This window comes from Passer montanus, unplaced genomic scaffold, assembly GCF_014805655.1.
Source record: "Passer montanus isolate IOZ18808 unplaced genomic scaffold, ASM1480565v1 scaffold18, whole genome shotgun sequence".
NCBI lineage: Eukaryota > Metazoa > Chordata > Aves > Passeriformes > Passeridae > Passer > Passer montanus.
Window position 1 is genome coordinate 3,584,478 of NW_024365381.1, and position 21,852 is coordinate 3,606,329.

Sequence of the window (21,852 nt, forward strand, 5' to 3'; positions counted from 1 at the left end):
CTGGAGAGGAGCCCTTTAGAAAAGAGTAATATGACTGTGATACTTCATCTTTTGCATACAAAGTAAAGCCTGACTATTTTTTATTATGAGCAGGATGTACTGAAGGAATTAATTCATAAACAAAACATCTGTCTCTCCAGCAGTTTTTTTGCTGGGATTGGAATGAGTCATGGATTTGGGAACTGTGCTGGTCTCAGCGCAATGAGATCACCAGAAGACTTAAGGATTTTCACTATGCTTTCCAGGAAGAAAAAAATATATTGTGAAGTTCTTAAAACTTACCCTCCTTTTACACTTGCACATGGTCACCTACTTTTATGCCTTTATGATATTGGGAACTGTCTTCCAGGAGAGCAGTTTCCTTTTATTCTCCAATAAAAGCATTAACGGGACTTGGACAAGACTTTCTATACTAGTAAAAGTTACCAATCTGAATGTGATGAGGGAGAGTGAAGAATGTCAGGAGTGGTAAGGAGCAGTATGTTGTTGCCAATTCTGTTTTGGCCTAAACTTATAGATGGGTAAATACCATTATTGAGGGGAAAAACATTGAGTTGACTGACTAAAAGTAGTCCAGAAATGTTTCAAAGAAAATAAGATTTTAACTGTAAATTACTTGAAAAGCAGTATTATAGCACTATGAGGTGGAAAATAGTCATTGAAAATGAAGCTGTGTTTTTCTGCACTTGCCTTTTTTGAATTTTTATTTATGAAATGTTAATTTATTTATCTAGCTGAGTTATGATTTACTTACAAGAAGAAATTGAAGTGACTCAGTGCTTTGACTGCTGCTCAGTCAAATTGAATTGACTCAGTTAATCCCCTCTAAATTTTATAGGAGTTGCAGCAGGTTTTTTAATACTGTCTAGCAAGGCTATTGTATCTGTATTCTCTAGATTTGATGCTGTAGTTCTAAAGGCAAGAACAGTCAGTAATTTTGTTGGCAGATGCATGCAGTCATGTTAGCACAATCACTTTGCACTCGATCTTTCCTTCATGACACTTAATACAATTCTGTAAATTTGATTTGTATAAAAACTGATCCAGTCTCAGGCCTTGAAAAGAATCTAATATTTCTACCTTAGCTGCTGGATCCAGCATTTGAGATATTTTATTGTCGTGGTGGTCAGTGGTGCTGTCTCCATGTCTCTTGCATGTATTCTCACTGAGATTCTCTATCTGACAATTTCATTAAGCAGTGGGCTCCTGTGCTCCATTTATTAGTAATAGGCCCTTGCATAGTTTTATTTCCTCTTTAGAGTAGGATTTTCTATGGGGGTTTTAATTTTCAAAGTTTATTTTATATACGTTAATATGTCTTAGATGCATAGAAGTTGAGGAGGAAGACTTATCCTAAGACTTTTGGAGCATGAACCATTACTTTTATCCTTGGCAAGGCTATTAGGACACAAGAGTGAACTTCTTCCCATGTCTTTCTGTCATTCCCTTATCTCGCCAGCCCCTGGCATAGCTGTAGTCCAGCATGGTAAAGCCCAGTCCTGGATTTCACCACACACACTCACACTCCATAGTATGGCACGTGAGGACCACCTTCAGTACTTCTGAGTAGAGAGGCTTGGCTTCCACTAGCACAGGAGTTTATGCAGTAAAAGAAACGTCTTCCTCAGTGCATGAGAGGAGACTTGTGGAGGCTGGAAAAATGACAAGATACGTACTCCCACTTCAATATGCTTCTCTTCTGATGTCATCGTAGCATTTTGAGAAGTGGGGCTTTGTCCCTCCCCTTCTTAAGCTATGTTATTTCTGTTATTTCATAAGTTATTATAAATAACTTATTTATGTTATTAGTTTGTTTTTTTCTGGTAGAGTTTGGGTTCTCCCTGCTCTCTGCTAGAGTTGTGTGGGTGAAAGAAGTTTTACCCTTCTGTCTGGCATGCGGAGACATCTTTGTTAATGTCTTGTGGTAAAGTAGTTTGTTACTGTGTCACTTGCCAAATGCTTCTAAATCAAGGGCCTGTTGTGCTTGGAGTTATACTTGAGTTTTACTGGTATTTCAGCAAATATCCTCTGTGTCCCATCCCTTCCTCACTGGAAGCTGATTGCTCTGAAGTTTCTTGGCTGTATCCATACTGTTTTTACAAACATATATTTGTTTCACCTACATCTTACTTTCCTTGTACCTGTGCTCATGATGCTTATCTGGATAGCTAGTGCTTTAAGGCAGATGTAGTGAGCTTTTTGTTTATTATGTACTTAATGTTGGCAAAGTGCTGTTTTCAATGTAGATCAACAATCCACAGAAATAAGCCTATAATGTCAGTTTCTCAAGGTATATTGTTTGTCTTAATAAGTTCCTATATACCTTAAACATGCAAGCATATTTTAGGTGTTGGAAGTTGTAAATGTGTATTGTGAATTTAAAGCCACCTGTGTAAGTTCTTAAGCTTCTTTGCTTGTTGTGTTAGCCATTATGAAATGAGTATGTTTGAAGTAAATTGTTAGAGTGATTAAGTCTAATGAATGGCCAAGTATCAGGTTATAAAGTCATGTTTATTTACCTACTGACTGTGTGAAATGAAAAGTAAAGGGTAAAATGAAGCTTGATTGAATCATTTATGTTATTAGTTAACCATTCTCTTTTAATGTAGCTGATTTCTAGATGGGTGATTTTGAGGAGTTACAAGTCTGGAGATAATGCTGCTGATACCTTTTATGAATTTTATGAGTTTTGAAAATATATGAAAGGAAAAACCTATAGCAAAAACACCACTTGATTTAACATAAGATATACTTATAAAATTTTCTGGGTGCTGTATGTATGCAATTAATTATTGAATTATGGATTTGCTTTTAACTACTTACATTGATTGTTGGATTACAAAGGCAAAGTAGTTTAATAGCTTTTAATAAAGTATGGTGTTAGGATTAATAGAGGTTGTGGGTCCTGTTAAGTAAAGAAAGAAGAAGACAAAAACTGTGCAGAGGAGTCTGTAAGTTCATTGTAACAGGACATATCATTATCTCTGAAATGGGTTCAGGATTCAAAAATAATACATTTTAAGAATGTAATTTCAGGGCTTGGTTGTAAAGGAATGTGCAGAGATGAGGGTAAGGTTTGAAGAATGAATTAACCCAGTGAACTGTAGATTACTGCCAAGAGTAGTGCATATTCCTCCCACAGTCTCACTGTTTTGACACTAATGTGCAGCTGCAAATTTTAGTATGGGTTGAATGTTCTAATGGATCAGGAAAATACTGCAAGATGAAGGATGTTGACCCCTTAATTTTGTAACAGTACACAGTTTATCTGGCATAAGCCGTTACTGAAAAGCTTCTTTTGGCTGAGGATGGGACTAGATTTATTTCTCTGTGAAACAGTATTCCTATCTGTAACTGGAAATTTCTGTCCTTGAGCAATTGTATGAGTTGCTCATACAAATGAATTGAGAGCCTTGTGTAGTGGTGGTTAGGTTTTGCACAGGAGGAGGATTTTCATAAGGCTGTTTATGGTAGAAAAAGAGTGATTTGAGATAAACACGTGTATCTACATGAATTTGTTTTCAGGGCTGCATACCACAGCCAGGGCTGTGTGGCAATCAGTTGTTTTCCCTTACCTTCTATTCCGATGTCTTAGTTAAAGATGGAATATATTTCTTCCTGTTGTTGGTGCTGAACGTATTTGTGGAATAAAAATCATAGTTCTGTATGGAATACGTGCTTGTTCTTTTGGGTGGATGCCATTTTTGCTAGGGGTATGGCCATATAAAATATGATGTGAGTTGTATGAAGTTGATTTTGGCACAGAATTGTTGCAGAGGATTTGTTGCTGTGGACCTTGTCAGTTACTACGCATACTAATCTGATAGGGGAAAATTGAAAATGCCATTCAATTTTAAAGTGTGTATTTATCAATCAAGTGTGCATTTGGTGCTAAAATTACCTTTAGATAAGCCTGTGAAGATACACTGAGAGATTGTTATTTCAGGGTTCATAGCTGTGCCTGCTCTTTAGAGACAGCATAAATGATTCATTGGAAAGTTGTGGTTGACATTTAAGTTGGAAGGGTGTCTGATACATTGATTGAGCTGCTGTCTTCTGGGATTTCTCTGAAGGAAGACATACATTGTATATTTTGTCATGGTTTTTGTTTGTTGTTTGGTTTAGTTTTTTTTTTAAAACAGCCCTCTTACCTTGACAAATTAAATGGGCACTGTAGGTCTAAGTTCTGTGTGCAATAAGCATGGGACCACTCCTAAATATATGAAGAGACTGATATGGAGGGTTTATGTTGTATTGTCTTGCTGTGTCCCCTCTCCCTGAACAGAATGCTTCTTTACAAATGTAGGTGTTACTCCTTGGTCCACCTTCTCATGCCCTCATGTTGTACTGTCTTAGTTTCAGGCATGCAAAACAGATGTGATTCTCCTAATATTTTCACTTCAAATAAAGGCATTTCAGTCTCTTCCTTGGCAAACTATAAAAAGACATAATAGAAATAGAGAAGTTTGTTTTGTTTTTTTTTGCTTGGGCTATCTAGGTTACCGTAATTCTTTCATCCTTCACTGTGCTGTTATACTGTTCTCAGAATTTAATGTAGAACTGGAAAATTTTGCAATGTGTTTTACAGGTACCCCATACATTGATTAATACCACACTGATCTGTAAGAGATACTAATCTAAAACTTACTGGTTTGTCTGCATCCGTAAACCTGATGAAATCTTCCCCTACCTCAAGAAGTTCCTACTTGTTCCCTTCAAGGAGTGCAGAGGGGAAAGTGGTATTTTATTTATATTTTTATTTTGAAAGAAGACTGTCTTGTTCCCAAGAGGCTATCACTTGACAAAACTGCTGCATTGCCATGTTTGATGAAAACTTCCTAGCTAGTAAAATAATTCTGTCACTGATCACTGATTGCAAATTACTATGAAAATAATTAAAGAGGACTTACTTGAGAGGAGAGGAGAAAAGCCAGTAGTTTCCTTTATAGGTTTTTCTCAGCTTTCTATGAGATTGAACAGTTTAGTCCTTAAAAAAACCCAACCAACTAAAAATAAAAACCCCACAAAACCCCATAAATTTCAACGTACAAGGTCGGCTTGCAGTCATGGTTTTCTTAATTGGATTCTGTCAGGAGAGCAGAGCTAAGCTATCAAACATAGTTGGGGCTAGAAGCTGTGGGTGACATTTTTAATAATTTCTGACATGCTCGCATCCTTTGAACAAAACACTAGATCAGACCATTTTATTTTTGTTTGTAATTTCTTAAGTTTGCAGAACCCTCTGCAATTTTGCAAGCTTTGTTGAACTCGTCCATTTTGAAGTGAGTGATGCTTGTGACTGCTGGAAGATTCTTGGAAAGAAGCATGCAGCATGTCAGAAATGTGTTCAGGTTGTGTTATTCGCCAAAAAGAAAACTATTTATTTAACTGCTGCAAAGTATCATCACACTGCCAACAGATGGTTTACTACTTTTGCATAGTGCTTGTTTTTCCTCAAGAAAAACATTCATGTAGTAGTTCATAGAGGTGTGTCTGCTCTTACAGAGATTTTAATATCCCCAGAATCACATATATTTCATTCTTAAAAGCATTATGCATTTTTCTAGTAAGTTATTCTTCTTAAGCATTTGGAGTGATTGAAAAAACCCACTATTTATACTTACTGAGGAATGTTGATTCACCTTAGATGGATGAAATAAAATGCCTCAATACCTTGATGTTTTGTTTTTTTTGTCTTGTCCCAATGTATTACTATGCTTTCATACATTTCCCCAGCATTAAAGTAATATAAAGGAACTTTTTCATTTTTTTTCTGGTGTGGGTGTTGCAGGTTGCAGTTTAGAAAATTAAAAATATTTAGCCTGAGAGGCCTGACTTTGTTCCCTCCTTCTCTTTTGGGATATTTAATTTAATGGATGACTGTAACTTGAATCAGTATCAGTTATGTGAGGAGGAATGGAAATGGAACTGTGAGGATTTGTAAAACATGATTTCAGAGTGTACTGGATTACACTAGTTGGAGAAAGCAAGTGTTAAGAGTACTATGTGCCAGCTGTCAGGTCAAACAGTTTTGTGGGGTTTTACATTTTCTTTCTTTAGAACACCTTCAGCTGATGCTGTAGGAATAATATGTCTCTCTGGCAACCTGTACACTAAATTATAAATCCATTTAATGTGTTTTTTCAATTATCAGTGCTTATTAAATCAGAATCTGGTTCCTGTGAGATGTGTTGACAGAGTGGGTGATGTTCGTGTGTTGTAGTTATGGGTGCTATACTGCAGTAATAGCATTGCATCATTTGTTTTGTATATTCCTATAGGCAACAGTTCTGATAGCTGTGTAACAGAGACAGACTTCTTTTAACCTGACTTTTTGCTACCTCTCTATTTAAGCCAACCAATAATGGAGTCAGTATACTAAGAAATTTAACACTGTCTTGAGCCCCATTTTTTCTTATAAAGGAGAAGCCGTATATTAACTAATGTTTTAGCACCTTTAGTAAGTTTGGTTCTTTGTAGCTGGTTTTGATTCTGAAAAATTGTGTCTAGGTTGCTGCAGCTCTTGAATATATATTTGTTTTATTGCACACCTATTTAAAATACTAGCAGTCTGCAGCTGTTCACACACAGAATCACAGTACAGAAAACTTATGTCTTACATTTGAGTTGGATTTTCCCAGATTGCAGTATTTTAGGTTCACTTCAGTATTACATTCTTTTTGTGAGCTGGGATCTGTGATACTGTTTACTAGGACATTAGTTTCTAGATCTGGAATTGCTGTTTTCTTTTCAGAACATGAAATATGACCTGGAATGTACAGTAACCCATCCCTCAATATGTTTCTGGTGCCTTATGTCACCTCCTACTTAATTTTCTGTGCCATTTGGAGACATTTTAGGGGCACAGTCTCAAAAGAGCAAAGTGATACTGCATCTTCTGCTTTTGCTGCATGTGCCTTGAGGAAGTACAGGTATTACTTGCCATGATGCTCTGTGTATGTATTTCACTCAGCAGAGCGGAGTGCAGAAATGAAAGCAGCTGCTCTGTCTTCCACATCCAAGGGATGGTTCTCATTTGCCCATTTATGGGCTTTCTGTGATATCCCTGATAATCTGTCTTTGTAGGGAGATGTTTGGGTTTTTTGTGGGGTGATGGAGGAAGGTGTATTTTTTTTTAAAGATTGTGTTACAGATGAAATAAACTCAAAAGTATCTTCACTTTTTTACTGTCTCTTTATAAATATGTATTCCATTCAGAGCTCTTTATCTTCTTAAATCTGTAGGTCCATACTACTTGCACAGAATTCAAATCCCCTTTCCTTGTAATGAAAGGTTATAGGAAATGCTTAGGGCCTCAGGCTGCTGCCTCAGGTGAAGAAATGTGTCAAGAATTAAGGTACTTACTGCTTCTGTCTGACTGTAAGATCCTATTACTGTGCAGTTTTCCTCTTCTATTTTTTTTTCTTGACCAAAAACATAACATGTTTTCAGGCCACACAGTATGGTAGCCAGTGTAGTCTTTCATGTTTCTTTTGCTTATTCTAGGAGCTTTTGAGAAATTCAGTGGTTCAAACAAGGCTTCTTGAAGGTTTCAGTAAACAGTTCTGCTAAATTCCCATAATCAAACAATGTCTTGATTAAAAACAAAGTTTAGGCTTGTATTTTAAATTTACAGTAAATTCTGTCATGTGTTGGCCTTGGATTAGGTGGGCTACAATATAAACCTTCACCTAAAAGAAAGAAGTTACTACTTTAGCATGTAAGATTCAAGTTTCGTGTTCAAGAGCTGCTGCTCTCTGAAGTCTGCTTATGTCCTATTCAGCTTGATTGGGCAGTTTATTTTGTAATTCCATATGTAAGTGAAAACACACTTCTTGTTTCTAGGTTGAACTGCTAGAAATACAGTTCTAATTTCATAATTTTCATATTTTAGAATTAATTCATTATTCAAATTAACGAGTCTTAGCTGAAAAGTTATTTGGAATAATAAATTGGAAATTTGACAGCCCACAAATAACTCTGGAGAATGATTGAGGTTTTTTCAGTAAATACTTCTAAAAGTCATAAGCCCATGTTAATAGGAAGTAATAGAATTTTTCTGGCTGCTGCAGTGGCTGCTGCTATTGTCCTAATTTAAATAAATATCTTTCAAGCAAAGTTAGATTTGAAAATAGGATGACAGAAGATGATCTGATTTTTTTTCATGTTCAAGCATTTTAAAGATTTTATCTTGACTGTTTCAGAATAAGGTTGATCTACTGATTTGATCCTTGTTTGCAGAGCTAATTAAACTTGGTGTTATTCCTCTAGGATAAAGTTATGCTTAATAAATATATTGCAAACCAACTTTTAAAACTTGTACGTTTTAATATTTGTTCTTAAAAGATTTATAAATTAGTTGCCTTGGGTTTTTAAATGGGTTTTTTTTTTGCTTTTTTCAGAATTATACTAGCTATTTGTTCGAGATGACAGCAAATACAGGATTTTGATGACCTGTAATATTCAAAGTAGTTTAAACACTTCCAGCAAGTAAATACCAGGCAACTATCACAATAGCAAAAGCTGTTCTTTTGGCAGCAGTGTCTTGCAATGATTTCCTTAAGTAGATGTCATCTTTCAGGATAGTGGCTTTATTAAAAGCAGATTTGAGTGCTTGCTAGAGTTACTGTTCCAAGAATAGTTGGTTGCTCAGATGATTTCACACTGCAGGCAGCATTTCAGTGGTTAGCCTGTTCTGTGAGCCCATCCCTGTTTGTGATTAAGCTAAAGATCCTTGAAAACAGCTAGGTTTAGCATACTGAACATTTTTTCCTTTTTTTTTTGGAAACTTTTGTCCTTTTCCAATTCTTGCTTTGTATTGTAATTTACTCCTATTTGAATTCTGCATGCTGAGGATTAGTTTCCTTTCTGCATACCTATACCCTCAACAAAGATACTGTAAATCCCCTTTTTTCCACTTATTTGCATAGAGTCCTATGAAACATGTGGGTGTAAAGATAAATTAGCCATTTGCTGGCTGTGTGCCTGAAAACAGTCTGAGATTCTGGCTGACCAGAAAACCGTCCAGTTTTTTTTTGTTGTTGAACATGTGGGATGCATTAAGGATTCAGCTTAATTATCTTGGTTTTATTTAATCTTCTTTTTAAGAAATTGCCTTTAATTGTTGCCCCCTCACATGGTTCTAGAGGAATAGTCAGCTGTTCAGAGAGGGAGCTTTTAGTGATAGAAATATAATGGAGAAGAACTGTAGTAGAGAAAGATGTGAGAAGATGCAAATGAGCAGTGCATTGCAGACACTTTTTCAAATCCACACAGGAATCTTTCCTCTCTGTTTCTTCTGTGTGCTGGGGGCACAGTGTAAATGCTGACATCCTGTTCCATAATGCTGTAGTAGATGGAGTGAAAAACTGCAGAAGAAAAATGGAGTCTTTGTTTAGCCAAAAGCATCAGTATAATAATTTGAGTGGAAGTAAATATGTGGAACAAAGCATGTGAGGTAGGAAATGTGGTCTCTCTTCCTGAACTCTTAGGTTTACTGGAACCTTTAAGTCCCCCTTACTTCAGAGGGGTTAATGTTGCAAGCAGTAATGCAATGTCTGAGGGTGCTCGGAGATCCTCCAGCAAAGTTTCTTAAAGGATTTTATTTGGTATCTGAGTACAAATGGGAGGAAAAAGTTTGTGTTCCAGTGCATGAGTTCATACGTGCCTTGAGTGGAAACTGCTGGTGGTTTGAATATGTCCTGTGGAATGTGCACCAAGAGAAAACATAATTATGCAAAGAAATATGCATATAAAACATGAAGTTGTGCATGTAGAGGTAGTGGTTTGGGGTTTTTTTAATGAAAAGAAGGATTTTGTTGGAGAATGGGAAAAAATGAGACTCATGTTCCTTGAGGAAGTGTGTAGAGACAGATATATTTATTTTTATTTTTATTATTTTTAAGTAAAACTTCCAGAGATTGTATTATCTCCACTTGTGAAAACAGGGAGCATTGGAAGGCTTTACTTATTTCAACAAAGGTCTTTTGCACACTTATACTAGTGCATAAGAGAAGGTTGCTTATTTGAATTCAGCTGCTGATTTTTTGACCTATGAAAAATAACTTCATCTAAACTATATTGACATCTCAATCTCAGAAGTCTGTTTGTACACACAGTTAGTTATTTTCTTTAAATAAATGGGCTTCTCTGCTTTGTGTTAGTGTCAGTCTTCACATCAGATTTGGCAGTTGTATCAGGTACATGCTGTGTTAGATTAATTGTTTGACTATGGCTTCTGAAGCTGTTGTGTCAACCCAAGTTCTGGGAACAGAAGGATCACAATCTCTGAAGCCAGGAGTCCACACTTGGATTGGAAGTTCCAGTCACAGTCCAGGTATCAACTGTGTCTGTGTACAGCTTCTGGTAAATGTATACAAACCAGCTTAATGTCAAAGCCAGTAGCAGCATGCAGCAATATACCACTAACATTTTGTGATACTGTAGGTAAGAAAAAATTGGATCTTCCCTTAATCCAGGAAGCCATTACATCCCTGAGTAATCTTTGAAGTCATGTTTTATTTTACAGTGTGTGACCATTAAGAAAATGTCTGAAAACATCTCTTCAACAACTCAGTTGCAGAATTAACAGCATCAGATCACTGCAGTCTGGAAAGCACTTTTTCAGTTGAATGTCACTTGAGTGTCTTTTAACCTGACAGCACTTCTGAGTGTTTTCCCAAAAAGCTATTCATTGAAAATTCTTCAGGCTCATGAAGGTCTGGGTTTTGCAAAGATTATCAGTCTCTAGCTCAGTCAGGAGGAGGTCTGTGTGTTTAAATCCATTGTTGTTAACAGTGGCCTTGAATTAAAAAAAGAAAAAAAAAAAAAAAAGCTAGTTGCAATGTCCCAACAGTTTAAATGCTGGTATGATGTACTCTGCAAATATTTCTATAACACAGAAGAAGAGAGAAGTATGTGATGAATGTGAAAACAACACATTTTTTCACAACTTTTTTCTAAGTAACTACATGTAAGTTGATTCTTTTGATTCTGTTATCATGTAGATATATTCATTGTTAAAGGATAGGTAACTAAGATGTTGGGACTTATGAGATCACGCCTTTTCAGGAATTATACACTCTTTGTTCCCTTGAAACTGGTCTGGATTTTTCTTTTGATGGAGACAATTTTTAAATCCAATTCACTTTTTTAAAGATTCATGTAATGAATGGTGCTAAAACATGTCAGAATTCAAATAACTCTGTTGGTTAACTGAAGTATACTGTTAGAGATTATTTGGGCACAGGATTCTGTTTGCATCCTAAAATTAGCAAGTGGTGAATTCAGTTTGGACTAAGTTGTGCTGTCTCTTGTGTACTTATTTTTTAAATTTTCCCATTTTTTTAAGATAAGGGAATGTCATAAATAGTGACAACAAAACATTGAGACTGAAAGTGTTAAAGCAATTACTTTGCTAGTAGTATGCACACAAAAAATAAAGGATCTGTGACTCTCTTGGTTTCATAATCTAATTTGGTTATGTAGTTTATTTACATTTATTTTAAATTATGACAAATATCAAATGATCCCACAGGCAGAATTATCAGGTAGTTCAGGCCTGAGTATAATCATCTCTGTACTAAGAAAGCTAAGGATGTCAGCTTGAAAGTCTTAGTAGTACAGAAGTGTGTAAATTAATGTATGTGCATTGGAGTGTCATTACATTGGGACAATTAAAGGTGTCATTCAGCAGTTTCCATGAATGGGGGCCTGTGCATGTGTTACAAGACATTAATGCAGAACTAATTGGAGTTACAGCTTCAAAAAGAACCTGTTCATGTTCCCTCTCAGTTCTCCCTCCTTTACTTAGGTTCTTCTGCAAGCTGCAGTGAGGCTGGTGAGGTTTGTTTTTTGGGATGTACGTGGCTAAGCAGCTTCCCTCCTCCCTCCCTGTTCTCTACAATAATTTTTCCTCTACAAATGTGTATGTCTCTCCTGAGACAAATGTCTGTCCTAAGTCAACTGTGCTGTTTTGTTACGAAACACATTGAGGAACTGACCTGGGTCAAAATTACACAGCCCAAAAGTAGAGGTGTGGTTTTTTGTCTGCTTTGACCCTGATGGTGTCTCTGACACTGTTTCCTGTGCAGTTGCCCAGTCAGTAGTTCCAGAGTTGAGGGGATGAGGTGCTAAAGCTGCAAGAGGTGCAAGAGCTGTGCAATCAAGTGCTGTCACCAGGAGCAGTGCTTCTGAAGAACAGTCTCACCAAGTCTGAAGCTTTCTCTGTCCTCTGTGAACGTGATTTCTTGTGTGCCAGCACAACCATGGTGCTCCTTCCCTATGCCCTTGCAGTGCTTTCCCTGTGTATGTGGGACACAGATCTGAGTTTCCCTCAGTTATCAGAGGGGGGATTAATGAAGTTTTTATGCTGCATGAAGTTAAACAGGGTGTTTCTCTGAGAAGATTTTGCAATATACTGAAGTGCTAGTGCTTCTGCCCAAAATAAGCTAAGCTTGCATAAGCAAATTTAAGAAGTGTGGAGAACAACTTCAGTGAAGTTGTTCTCAAATACTTTGAAAATTCTGCCTTTATGAATATTAAATTATTTTCTAAATTCTTTGAGGCATTAAAAACTTTCTTTCAAAGTCAGAGTTTGTAATGCCTGAGTAAGTTAAGTGGACTTTGATATAACTTTAGAGTTTCTAATATTGTTTTATATTTATGATTTCAATTTTAGAGAGTAACAGTCTGCTATACCTGTGATCTACAATGAATGCCAAATCTGCAATCAGCAAAGAGATTTTTGCCCCACATGATGAAAGGATGCTGGGAGCTGTTCAAGTGAAAAGAAGAACAAAAAAAAAGATTCCTTTTCTAGCTACTGGGGGTCAGGGTGAATATTTAACATACATCTGCCTCTCAGGTAAGTTTAATGACTTTTGACATCCAGTTATTTGTTTATCTTTCATTAACTGATTAGCTGTTATCTGTAGCCATAAGGAGCTGGGTGATTCCAATCTTCACAATGTATTGAAAGAATTATAGCACTTATACCTTTTATCTTGAGGAACCATGTGCTCTAGGCTATTTATATTTATATATTATAATAAGTTGAACATGTGGTTTCATTGTTTAAAAACCCCTAGGTGTTCTCACAGCCCAGGAGTATAATTTGCTCCCTTTGAGTGTGTACATCTTGGTGGAAGTACAGCTAGTGGCCAGAAGAAATGTTCTATGACTCCCAGAAAAGTAGGATTCTTTTTGCACTAAATGAGAGAGTTTAATGACTCTTTCAAATTCTGGTGTTATTTTTTTAAATAATGTTAAAACTTTCAAAGCATAGGACGTAAAATTCAGTGACTTTACAACTGTTCTAGCACATCACACATCTGCCCAAAAAGTATACATTCACTGTATGTTATTGGATGAGATGCTGTTTAGATATATATGTACTAATACTTCTGTTAAAATACAAGCTGGAGAGGAAATGCACATGCATACTGAGGTCAGTGAGACAAAACAGAAGACCTTTCATTTACAGCTGAGTATTTTGCTTGTCATGGTAGGATCATACAATATCCCAAGTTGGAAGTGACCCACAAAGTTCATCAAGGCCAACTCCTGGCCCTGCATTTTGGTAAACCCAAAAATGGCACCATGCGTCTGAAAGCATTTCAAATGCTTTGTGGGTTCTGTCAGGTTAGTGCTGTGACCAGTTCTCTGGGGGGTCTGTTCATGGGTTTGAACACCTTCTGAATAAAGCACCTTTTTCTGACACCCAGCCTAAGCCTTCCCTTACAGAGTTTCATGCTATTTCTCAGGTCCTATCAGTGGTCATGAGAGTGAAGAGATCAATGTGTGACTCTCTGCTTCCCCTCCTGAGGAAGCTGTAGACCACAATGAGGCCTTCCCTCAGTCTGCTGTTTTCTAGGCTGAGCAATCCAAGTGACCTCAGCCATTCTCCCCACACAGAGAGCTTCAAGGAAGGATTTAAAAATTGATTCCCCTAGGCTGTTCCATAGACTTGTGGTTGGAATACTCTGTGTTTATGTGAGAATTGCATGCTTCAGTCCTCTCAAGGTGTAGAGGAAACTAATCTAGACCTCTCAGCTCTTAAAGAAATGTTCAAATAACTAATGTATTTAAGCAAAGCTAAACTCTTCTTTTGGCAGTCATATTTTTCAAATGTCAGTCCATTCTTTTCCTAAGTGTTCTTGTAAAAGCAATCATGTTCTAGGTCTGTGCAGTAAGTTTTGGAATACACGTGTGTTTGATACCCACATTCATCATGATTAACGGTTACAGATGTGCTCATTCATAATTAAAGGCTAGAGATGTGCTCTATGCTTACAATTTTCTGTAGGCTAAATATTCAATAGGTGGATTTTTTTGTCTTTTTTTTTTGATTCTGCATAACTTAGCCCTCCTTCCACTCCCCTACCCCATATTCATAGGTATCAGTCAACATGGATTTTAAGACAGTGAATGGTCTTAAATGCATTTATTGTTTTATTGCCACAGCATATTATGAGTAAGGAAGAAATAGTGGATGTCCTGACTTAAGCAGAGTTTCCCACCTATGATAAGGAGAAGCATTCAGGATCTAAATAAAATTACTTTGTGGCAGACACTGAAAAGTTGCATATTGATATTGCAAGAACCCTCACATGTGGCTCACTGTTCATGGGGTTTTGCACAGATCTGAGAGCAGTTTTTCTCATATACATTTATAGTTTATATTATGAGAGTACAGTATGACTGGTAATATCAGTAGGCAAAAAAGTGACTAGGGAGAGGACTGCCTGGCTGTGTTTGATGTCACATTCCAAGCAGTCTGCTCAGCAAGATTATGCAATTCAGTAGAGTCAAGTACAATTAGTTATGTAGTCGGGAGTCATCAAAGGCACAAAACCATGCTTTGGGGAGCAAGTGTTTCTGCCACTGTTTAAAACAAATTGTGATGAGGATAAACTTGAGATTTTTGCCTATTCCTTATGGCTGTGAAGCAATAATGGTTTTAGTTGCAACACAAAGTTGTTATAGAAAAAGTTTCTGTTTGGTAAGGCTAAGTTAATGTAGTCATGGCAATTTAGCTCTGCCCCAAACAGTCCAAGATGAATTGTATCTTGAGACAGCAAAATATATTTGATTGCCTTCCATTTTTGATGTAATGTGTCCAGCGAAGCAGTCACAATGGTGGCTAGCTCTGAATTTGTATTTACATTTCAGGTAACATGTGCTTTAGTGCTGAATATTGCAACCTCTTCCCTGGAAATGCCTTTATCAGCCTTTTGACTCTTGTCCCAGGTTTGCTATGTATTAGATAAACAAAGTGACTGGAATATCTCTGTGTTCATAGTTTTCTTGGACTAATTCAGTTTGGCCTTTGTTTAAAGGAATTTGATAATTTACTCTTTAGAACAGAATTTGCCAGTTGAAAGAATAGAAACTGACTCCTTATATCCTTAGGGGGTGTAAATATAAAACATCTTGTCTAGTTGTAGTTTCATCCAAGATACAGTACAGAAAATGAAACATCAGCCACTGTGACAGCTACTTCTATTTACTGCTCACTTTGAAACTAAGAAATTACACAAATTGTTATAACCAGAGTTAAATATTTTCCTTTCAATGTTGAACTGAATTTTGGGGTTGAAAAAACATTTTATCATAGTTGTTTATTTGAATTTCTGAAAGCGTTGCTAGAGATGCTGAGCAGGGAGAATGCCCTTAGCCTCAGAGATGGGACAGTGAACCATTAAAAGAAGCAAATATTGAGGAGAGTGAGATGGGAGAGTAAGGAAGATTCTTCTTTAGTGTTGGTATTTGTAGTATGTACTGAGTTTTTTGATTGTAAAATATTGAATACTGAGATGGTTAGAAGTAAACATTTATGCTTGAAAGAGGTATAGCTAAAGCCTGTAATCTGAAACTGGGCACAGATTAAGCTAAGAAAGCTGTAGCAAGACTGCTTGACAGCCTGGTGGAAACCAAGCAACTGGGTTATCTGCAGCTTTCTAGCCTAGTGTTGGAACTAGCCAAGTTAAACTGGCAAACAGAGCCAAGAAAAATCTTTAAGGACTTTAAGGAGTTATTTAGCTGAAGAAGAACAAGAAGGGAGTAGGCAGATGGGAAACACAGAGGTGGGGTGGCTGTAGGCAGAACAGAGAAAATGAACACTAGGATTTTTGTAATGTAAAAGAAGATTTAACACAGAGCAAAGACAAGAAATTCAAAGCTGAAAGTGGATATTTATCACCTCCTCCACACTAGCAGACCTAGTGAGAGTTATTGGATCAGGTCTAAGTTTTCATTTTATCACCATTGTCTTATATAATTGAAACATAATTGTTTAAAATAGTTCTTAGCCTTATTTAGAATTCTGAATTAAGTATAAAATACTTAAACAGTCACTTCAGAAATATAGGTCATTGGCCTACTCACCAGTGGGTGGTATTTTCCCCTCTGTTTAAATGATGTGAGAATGTTACTTCAGTGTTCATCATACTCACTTCCAATCTGACCCACTTAGATCTGTCAGACTCTACTGAATGTTTGATTATTTATACAAAAAAGGTCATGACTGACAGATTTGGTCAGCCCAGAAGAGCACACCAGCCAAATGATGGTCCAGTGTTCTGCAAGCTCTGACCTGGACAGCTGTTTGCAGACAGCTGCAGGCCGGTTGTGGTGCTTTGCCCAACCCCACAGACCCAGACTTGGATGGCTGAACATCTGAGCACAGACTGGGTGCTCACCAAGGACTGAACAAAGTTCAATACAAGTTTCGTATTGTGTTTTGTTGTGAAATTCAAATTCCTTTTATCAGAACAAAGGAAAAAACCAAACAAGCTTCTTTCTTCACTATCCTATCTTAGTAATGTCTTCTTTAAGGTGAAGGTTTAATAGTTTAGGTATCTGTAGGGCAAATAATGACTAGCTCCTCTTGCTGTGTGCTCACTGACCTATATTTACTGCTTTAAACTGGCCATAAGTTGGATAATGGAAAGCACTGATGTTTTTCAAATTGTTGCACAGTGTAGTTACATTCACTGTTACATACTGTATTATGTGTGTCTAAATAAATATGTATTAAATGTACACATACAGCATATAGCTTCTAGTGCTAATATTAACAAAACATAATTGCCTTCATCTACTTATAATAAATTATTATGATACTGAATATAATTCTTAACCAAGACTCTTTTACTTCCTTTGTCAGAACCTACTTTGTTAGGTACTTCTGGTATTTTAACTCTAGGGTTCCTGTAAGGACTTTTATAAGGTCAAATATCAGTTGCTCATAATGATAATAAATTTCAAATACCATTTTATAAAAGAGATTTTAAAATCTTTTCTTAAGGGTCTTTGAAAAACAAAACTGGCACTTTTTGAGTGGAAGCCAGGTTAACCTTCTCATCTTCATTATTGATCTTTCTGTATACATCGAAATAGAAGACAAAATTATGAACTACTTTGGAGGGTAGGATTCATTTATTGATTGTATCCTTAATATGTCTTGATGCTCTGATCCCTTCTGATTCTGAGTTGTCCACAGTAATATAACCAGTCCTTTTCCACAAGAATTTTGTGTAGGAGGGCATCTTTTCACAGCTACGCTACAGAATTACATATTTGAAAGCATTTAGTCTTAAGATTGGTGTGTTTTGGTTTGCTTTTTTTTTTTTTTTCTCTTTTTAAGGTGGAGGAGGAATGTATGTGTGCATCATCCCAATACCCTACTTGATCTTATTCATGTGCAGGAAATATTTTCTAAATGGCAAGCTGAAGGTATGCAGTTATGAGTCTGCTCTTTAGTGCTTTTTTTCCCCCCAAAATCCTTCAGAATATAATTGTAGCAGATTGATAAAGCTTAACAGTTTACTGTGCATCAGTATTGTTCCCCAGAGCTCAGTATTGCACCCAGTCCTGATTAATACCTTTATTTATCATCTGGATGAGGGAATCAGGTGCATCCTCTGACAGATTACAGACTACACCAAGCTGCGCAGGAGTGTGGATTATCTGGAGGGCAGGAAGGCTCTGCAGAGCGATCTAGGCAGCCTGGATCAATGGGCCAAGGCCAATGATTCAACAAAGTCAAGTGCCAGATCCTGCACTTGGAGCACAAGAATCCCAGGCAGCACTACAGGCTGGAGACAGAGCGTCAGGGAACATGTCAGGTGCAAAAGGATGTAGGAGTGCTGGTCAACAGCTGGACAAACATGTTCCAGTGTGTGCCCAGGTGGCCAAGAAGGCCGGTGGCATCCAGGTCTGTACCAGCAATAGTGTGGGCAACAGGACCAGGGCAGTCCCTCTGTACTCAGCATTTGTGAGGCTGCACCTGGAGTCCTGCGTTCAGTTCTGGACCTGTCACTGCAAGGAAGACATTGAGGTGCTGGAGCATGTTCAGAGGAGGTAACGAAGCTGGTGAAGGTTCTAGAAGGTAATTCCTTTGAGAAGCAGCGGAGGGAATTGGGGATTCTCAGGGAAGATGTTACCACTCTCTGCAGCTGCCTGAAAGGAGGTTGTAAGAAGGTGGGGATCAGCTGCTTCTCCTAGGTAACCAGTGATAAGAAAATGGCCTCAAGCTATGCCAGAGAGGTTCAGCCTGGACATCAGGAGGAACTTCTTCACAGAGGGGGATTTTAAACATCAGAATGAACTGCTCAGGGTGGTGGTGGAGTTACCATACCTGGTTCAAGATAAATGACTGGATGTGGTACTTAGTGCCATGGCATGTCTGACATGGTGATGTTCAGTCAAAGGTTGGATTTAATGATCTGAGGTGTTCTCCAATCTAAATGATTCTGTGACTCTCTGAGCAGTTTTTTAAAAAATGTGTCAAAACATAAAATTTCTGTTACTAATGTTGCTTTCAATTCTGTTCAGACTTGATCTCTTGAAATTGTTTTTCCTTCCACCTCTACCAGACATAAACTCCTTGGAAAGATTTCCAAAATCTCAAATGAGAAATCTTGAAAAAATGTGAGCAAAACAAAGACACTGAAAACTTGATGGGAAATGTGAGGCATCGGATCTGGTTTTTTAGTAATAAATTTGCAGTAATTAAAAGGAATAAATTCAATATACATAAATAAAAAGCCGGTTTTGATGCAGCAAGATCTATGCATTGAAACAAAATGGTTGTAAAACTATAGACTGGAAGTTGTACACTGGGAGCTACTTGTTGCCTCATTGATCATAAAGGAAGCTTGATGAGATTATTAGTTGGACTTTGTGGCCTTTTACATGGAGGTGCGCAAAAACTAGTGTGAAAATTACTACATGAAGTAGTTATGTTGCAGACCTCTTCACTCCCCTCCGTGTTCAGAAGGGAATGGGGACTCTGTAGAGCTTTATCCATTTATTGTAATTACATGTGCTGGGTAGGTTTGTATTCCTCAAGAGCTGGCAGCACCTTACTTCAGTGGTGATGATGTATTTCAGTGCCGTGTTTTGCCCAGAACATGGCAGATGCTTGCATCAAGTTTAGTGCCAGGTTAAAATGTTTGAATGTCATAATATCTTTGGAAACAGTTTGTTCATTCTTTGTCCAAGTGAGGCTTTTGGCAAGGTTTGTTGCTATCTTGTATGTGATAAAAATGCAGAGCTGTAAAGTAAGGCTCTACAATAACATATGTCCATGGTAGCTCTCCTCTCGAGTTGGAGTGCAGCAACCATAAGACCTGTGTGAGTATCCACTAACTGCTAGCTTTGGCATAAGCTGTTCTTGTGGTGCCATGACAGCTAAAACTGCTGTGTTTTGCTTTGCAACAGGATTCATTCTGAACAGCTTTCTTAGTTTTTGTAGTGCTGGAGTGTAGTATGTATAATACCCTGACTCACTGCATTATGGATTGTTGAACTGGAATCATACTGGGAAGAAAACATCTGGAATGTTCTTTTGATGCTGCATTTCAGAAAGCAATTCTGTTGATTGCTGTATAGTTCTGCTCTTAGAAGTAATATCTTGTGAACAAAACCAGAAGTTCTCTTTCTCCCTGACCAATGCTTACTGTATTAGACTCTTTTAGTAGATAAACATCAGATTAAAATCTTATCCTTTTATAGTACTCTAAGCTGTATGAGTCAAATCCTGCAACTTTTCACGATACATCTGGCCTTTAGATATTGTACTATCGAATAATTTTCAGCATGGAGCAGCACGTAAGAAATACTTAAGAAAGCAAGCGATAAGCTGATTAGAAGACTACATCGAGCTTCTCTATCATTAGGTAGATTTTATTGTTGCCTTGACAAAGAGAAAGATGAATAATGCAGTTCTGATGTCTAAATATTTTCTGTTTAGGACTTTAATCTGTAAATAATCCTTTTAAAGCAAGTGAAATTGAAAAAGAACAGATCAGAACTGATGATTGATTTTCTGGTGTGCTTAGCCTGTGTCCCCTAGTTTATGCAAACTGCTGCCACAGGAGCTCATACACCAATCAAGTAGCAAGATACCTGAAAAACACAGTAGGAGGGAATTACTGAATGAACTAAGTCTGTCTGATTGTCCCTTACTGTTATGATATCTGAACATTTCAGACTGTTTCAATAAAAACAAGCTCATATTCTCATGTATGCATGAATATGTGCTACTGTGAACAAGTGCTCTGCATTTACAGCAGGCATTGTTTTTCCTCCATCCTACTTACATTTAGATTTTTAGTAACTTGTTTTTGTACTCTGATTATGCATATCCTAACAAGAAGGAAAAAACAACATATGAAGGGTGGGGAGGCTGAGAGAATATAAACTATGCAAAGTTTTGTTGGCCTTGTATCAGGGAGGAGCCTACCCATTAGTCCAAGTTAAAACAATCTCTAGTAACTGTTTAGCTGGAACAACTTCATAGAGAAAGTCTGGCACACCCAGTCAGCTGCTTTTTTGTTCATTAGAGCTCAGCAGCACACAGTAACTCTCAGTAGCCTCAGGGAATGACAAAGTTAAAACCCTACAAATTCTCTAATGTTACTTTTTTAAAACTTCATTCGGGTGAAATTTTTAGGGGCTGAGTCTGAGAAAACTTTATAAGGTTGTGGAACATATGAAGTTCCTGGGCATTTTTAGCCCATAATTCTAAATAGTTATTGGAAAATTACTTTAAACATTTCATTTTCTTTTCATATTGTCTATTTAGACCTGTCTTGAGAGGACAGGCTCAGCTGGAAGGGAAGCTGCAACATAAATGTCTTGCTGGATGAAATAACTGGTAAATGCTTTTCCTGGATAATATGATATCAGCCCCTGCTGTGTTAGTTTTCTCAAACCTGTGCCTCATGTCACTCTGTGGAACACAGTGTGGAGCACACATAGTAATGGCAAGAGCAGTTTTCTGTGACTGGATCAATGACTTGGAAGGAAATAGAACTGTTAAAAGTACGTTCTCTTACTTCTAGCAAGAGAAGTGTTTACAACACTTATTTAAAGCAGTTACACAAAGTATGATTTTTTTGAGTGAGGCATAAAATTGGAAGTTGAAGTAAACAAAAGCTCTCAACCTCCAGACATTATATTTATTCACTTGCATTAATGACAGATTGCTAAAGAAAACTTGACTGTTTAAGTGTCTGGGAATATCCAAAGTTGTCTAGAATACTATCTGAGAAGATTTTAGGCAGCTGAAATTTGTTGAATTTTTTTCCAAAGAAACCATCACCTAGGTGGAGAATGCTTAAAAGTTCTAGAATAATTTCTGTTTTCCTTTATTTTTGTACTCACATATCATGATTTCTTTTAAGAACAGGGTTTTTTTAGGTTTAGCACACATAAGTTTGCCATACAAAAATGCAAACAATCCTTCAGCTGTACTATTTCAGGAAATAATTTCATTTTTGCCCAGTGTTCAATCTGTAATGAAAGGTAGTTGGGAAACAAAAAACAAAAATTGTCTTTAAGTAT

The 21,852-nt window shown here is 37.1% G+C and overlaps 1 protein-coding gene across 3 annotated transcripts in view; it reads left to right on the forward strand.

Moving 5' to 3' along the window:
* Nucleotides 1-21,852, forward strand: part of STXBP6 (syntaxin binding protein 6) — a 91,122-nt gene that overhangs the window by 21,772 nt on the left and 47,498 nt on the right. For 2 of the 3 annotated variants that reach the window (XM_039705526.1, XM_039705525.1), the window contains one exon: nucleotides 12,680-12,865. In XM_039705526.1, the coding sequence (XP_039561460.1) occupies nucleotides 12,712-12,865 (154 nt within the window). In that variant the 5' untranslated portion in view covers nucleotides 12,680-12,711. Of the gene's footprint in view, nucleotides 1-12,679; nucleotides 12,866-21,852 lie in introns of those variants that run through there. The other variant, XM_039705527.1, reaches the window with a different exon arrangement.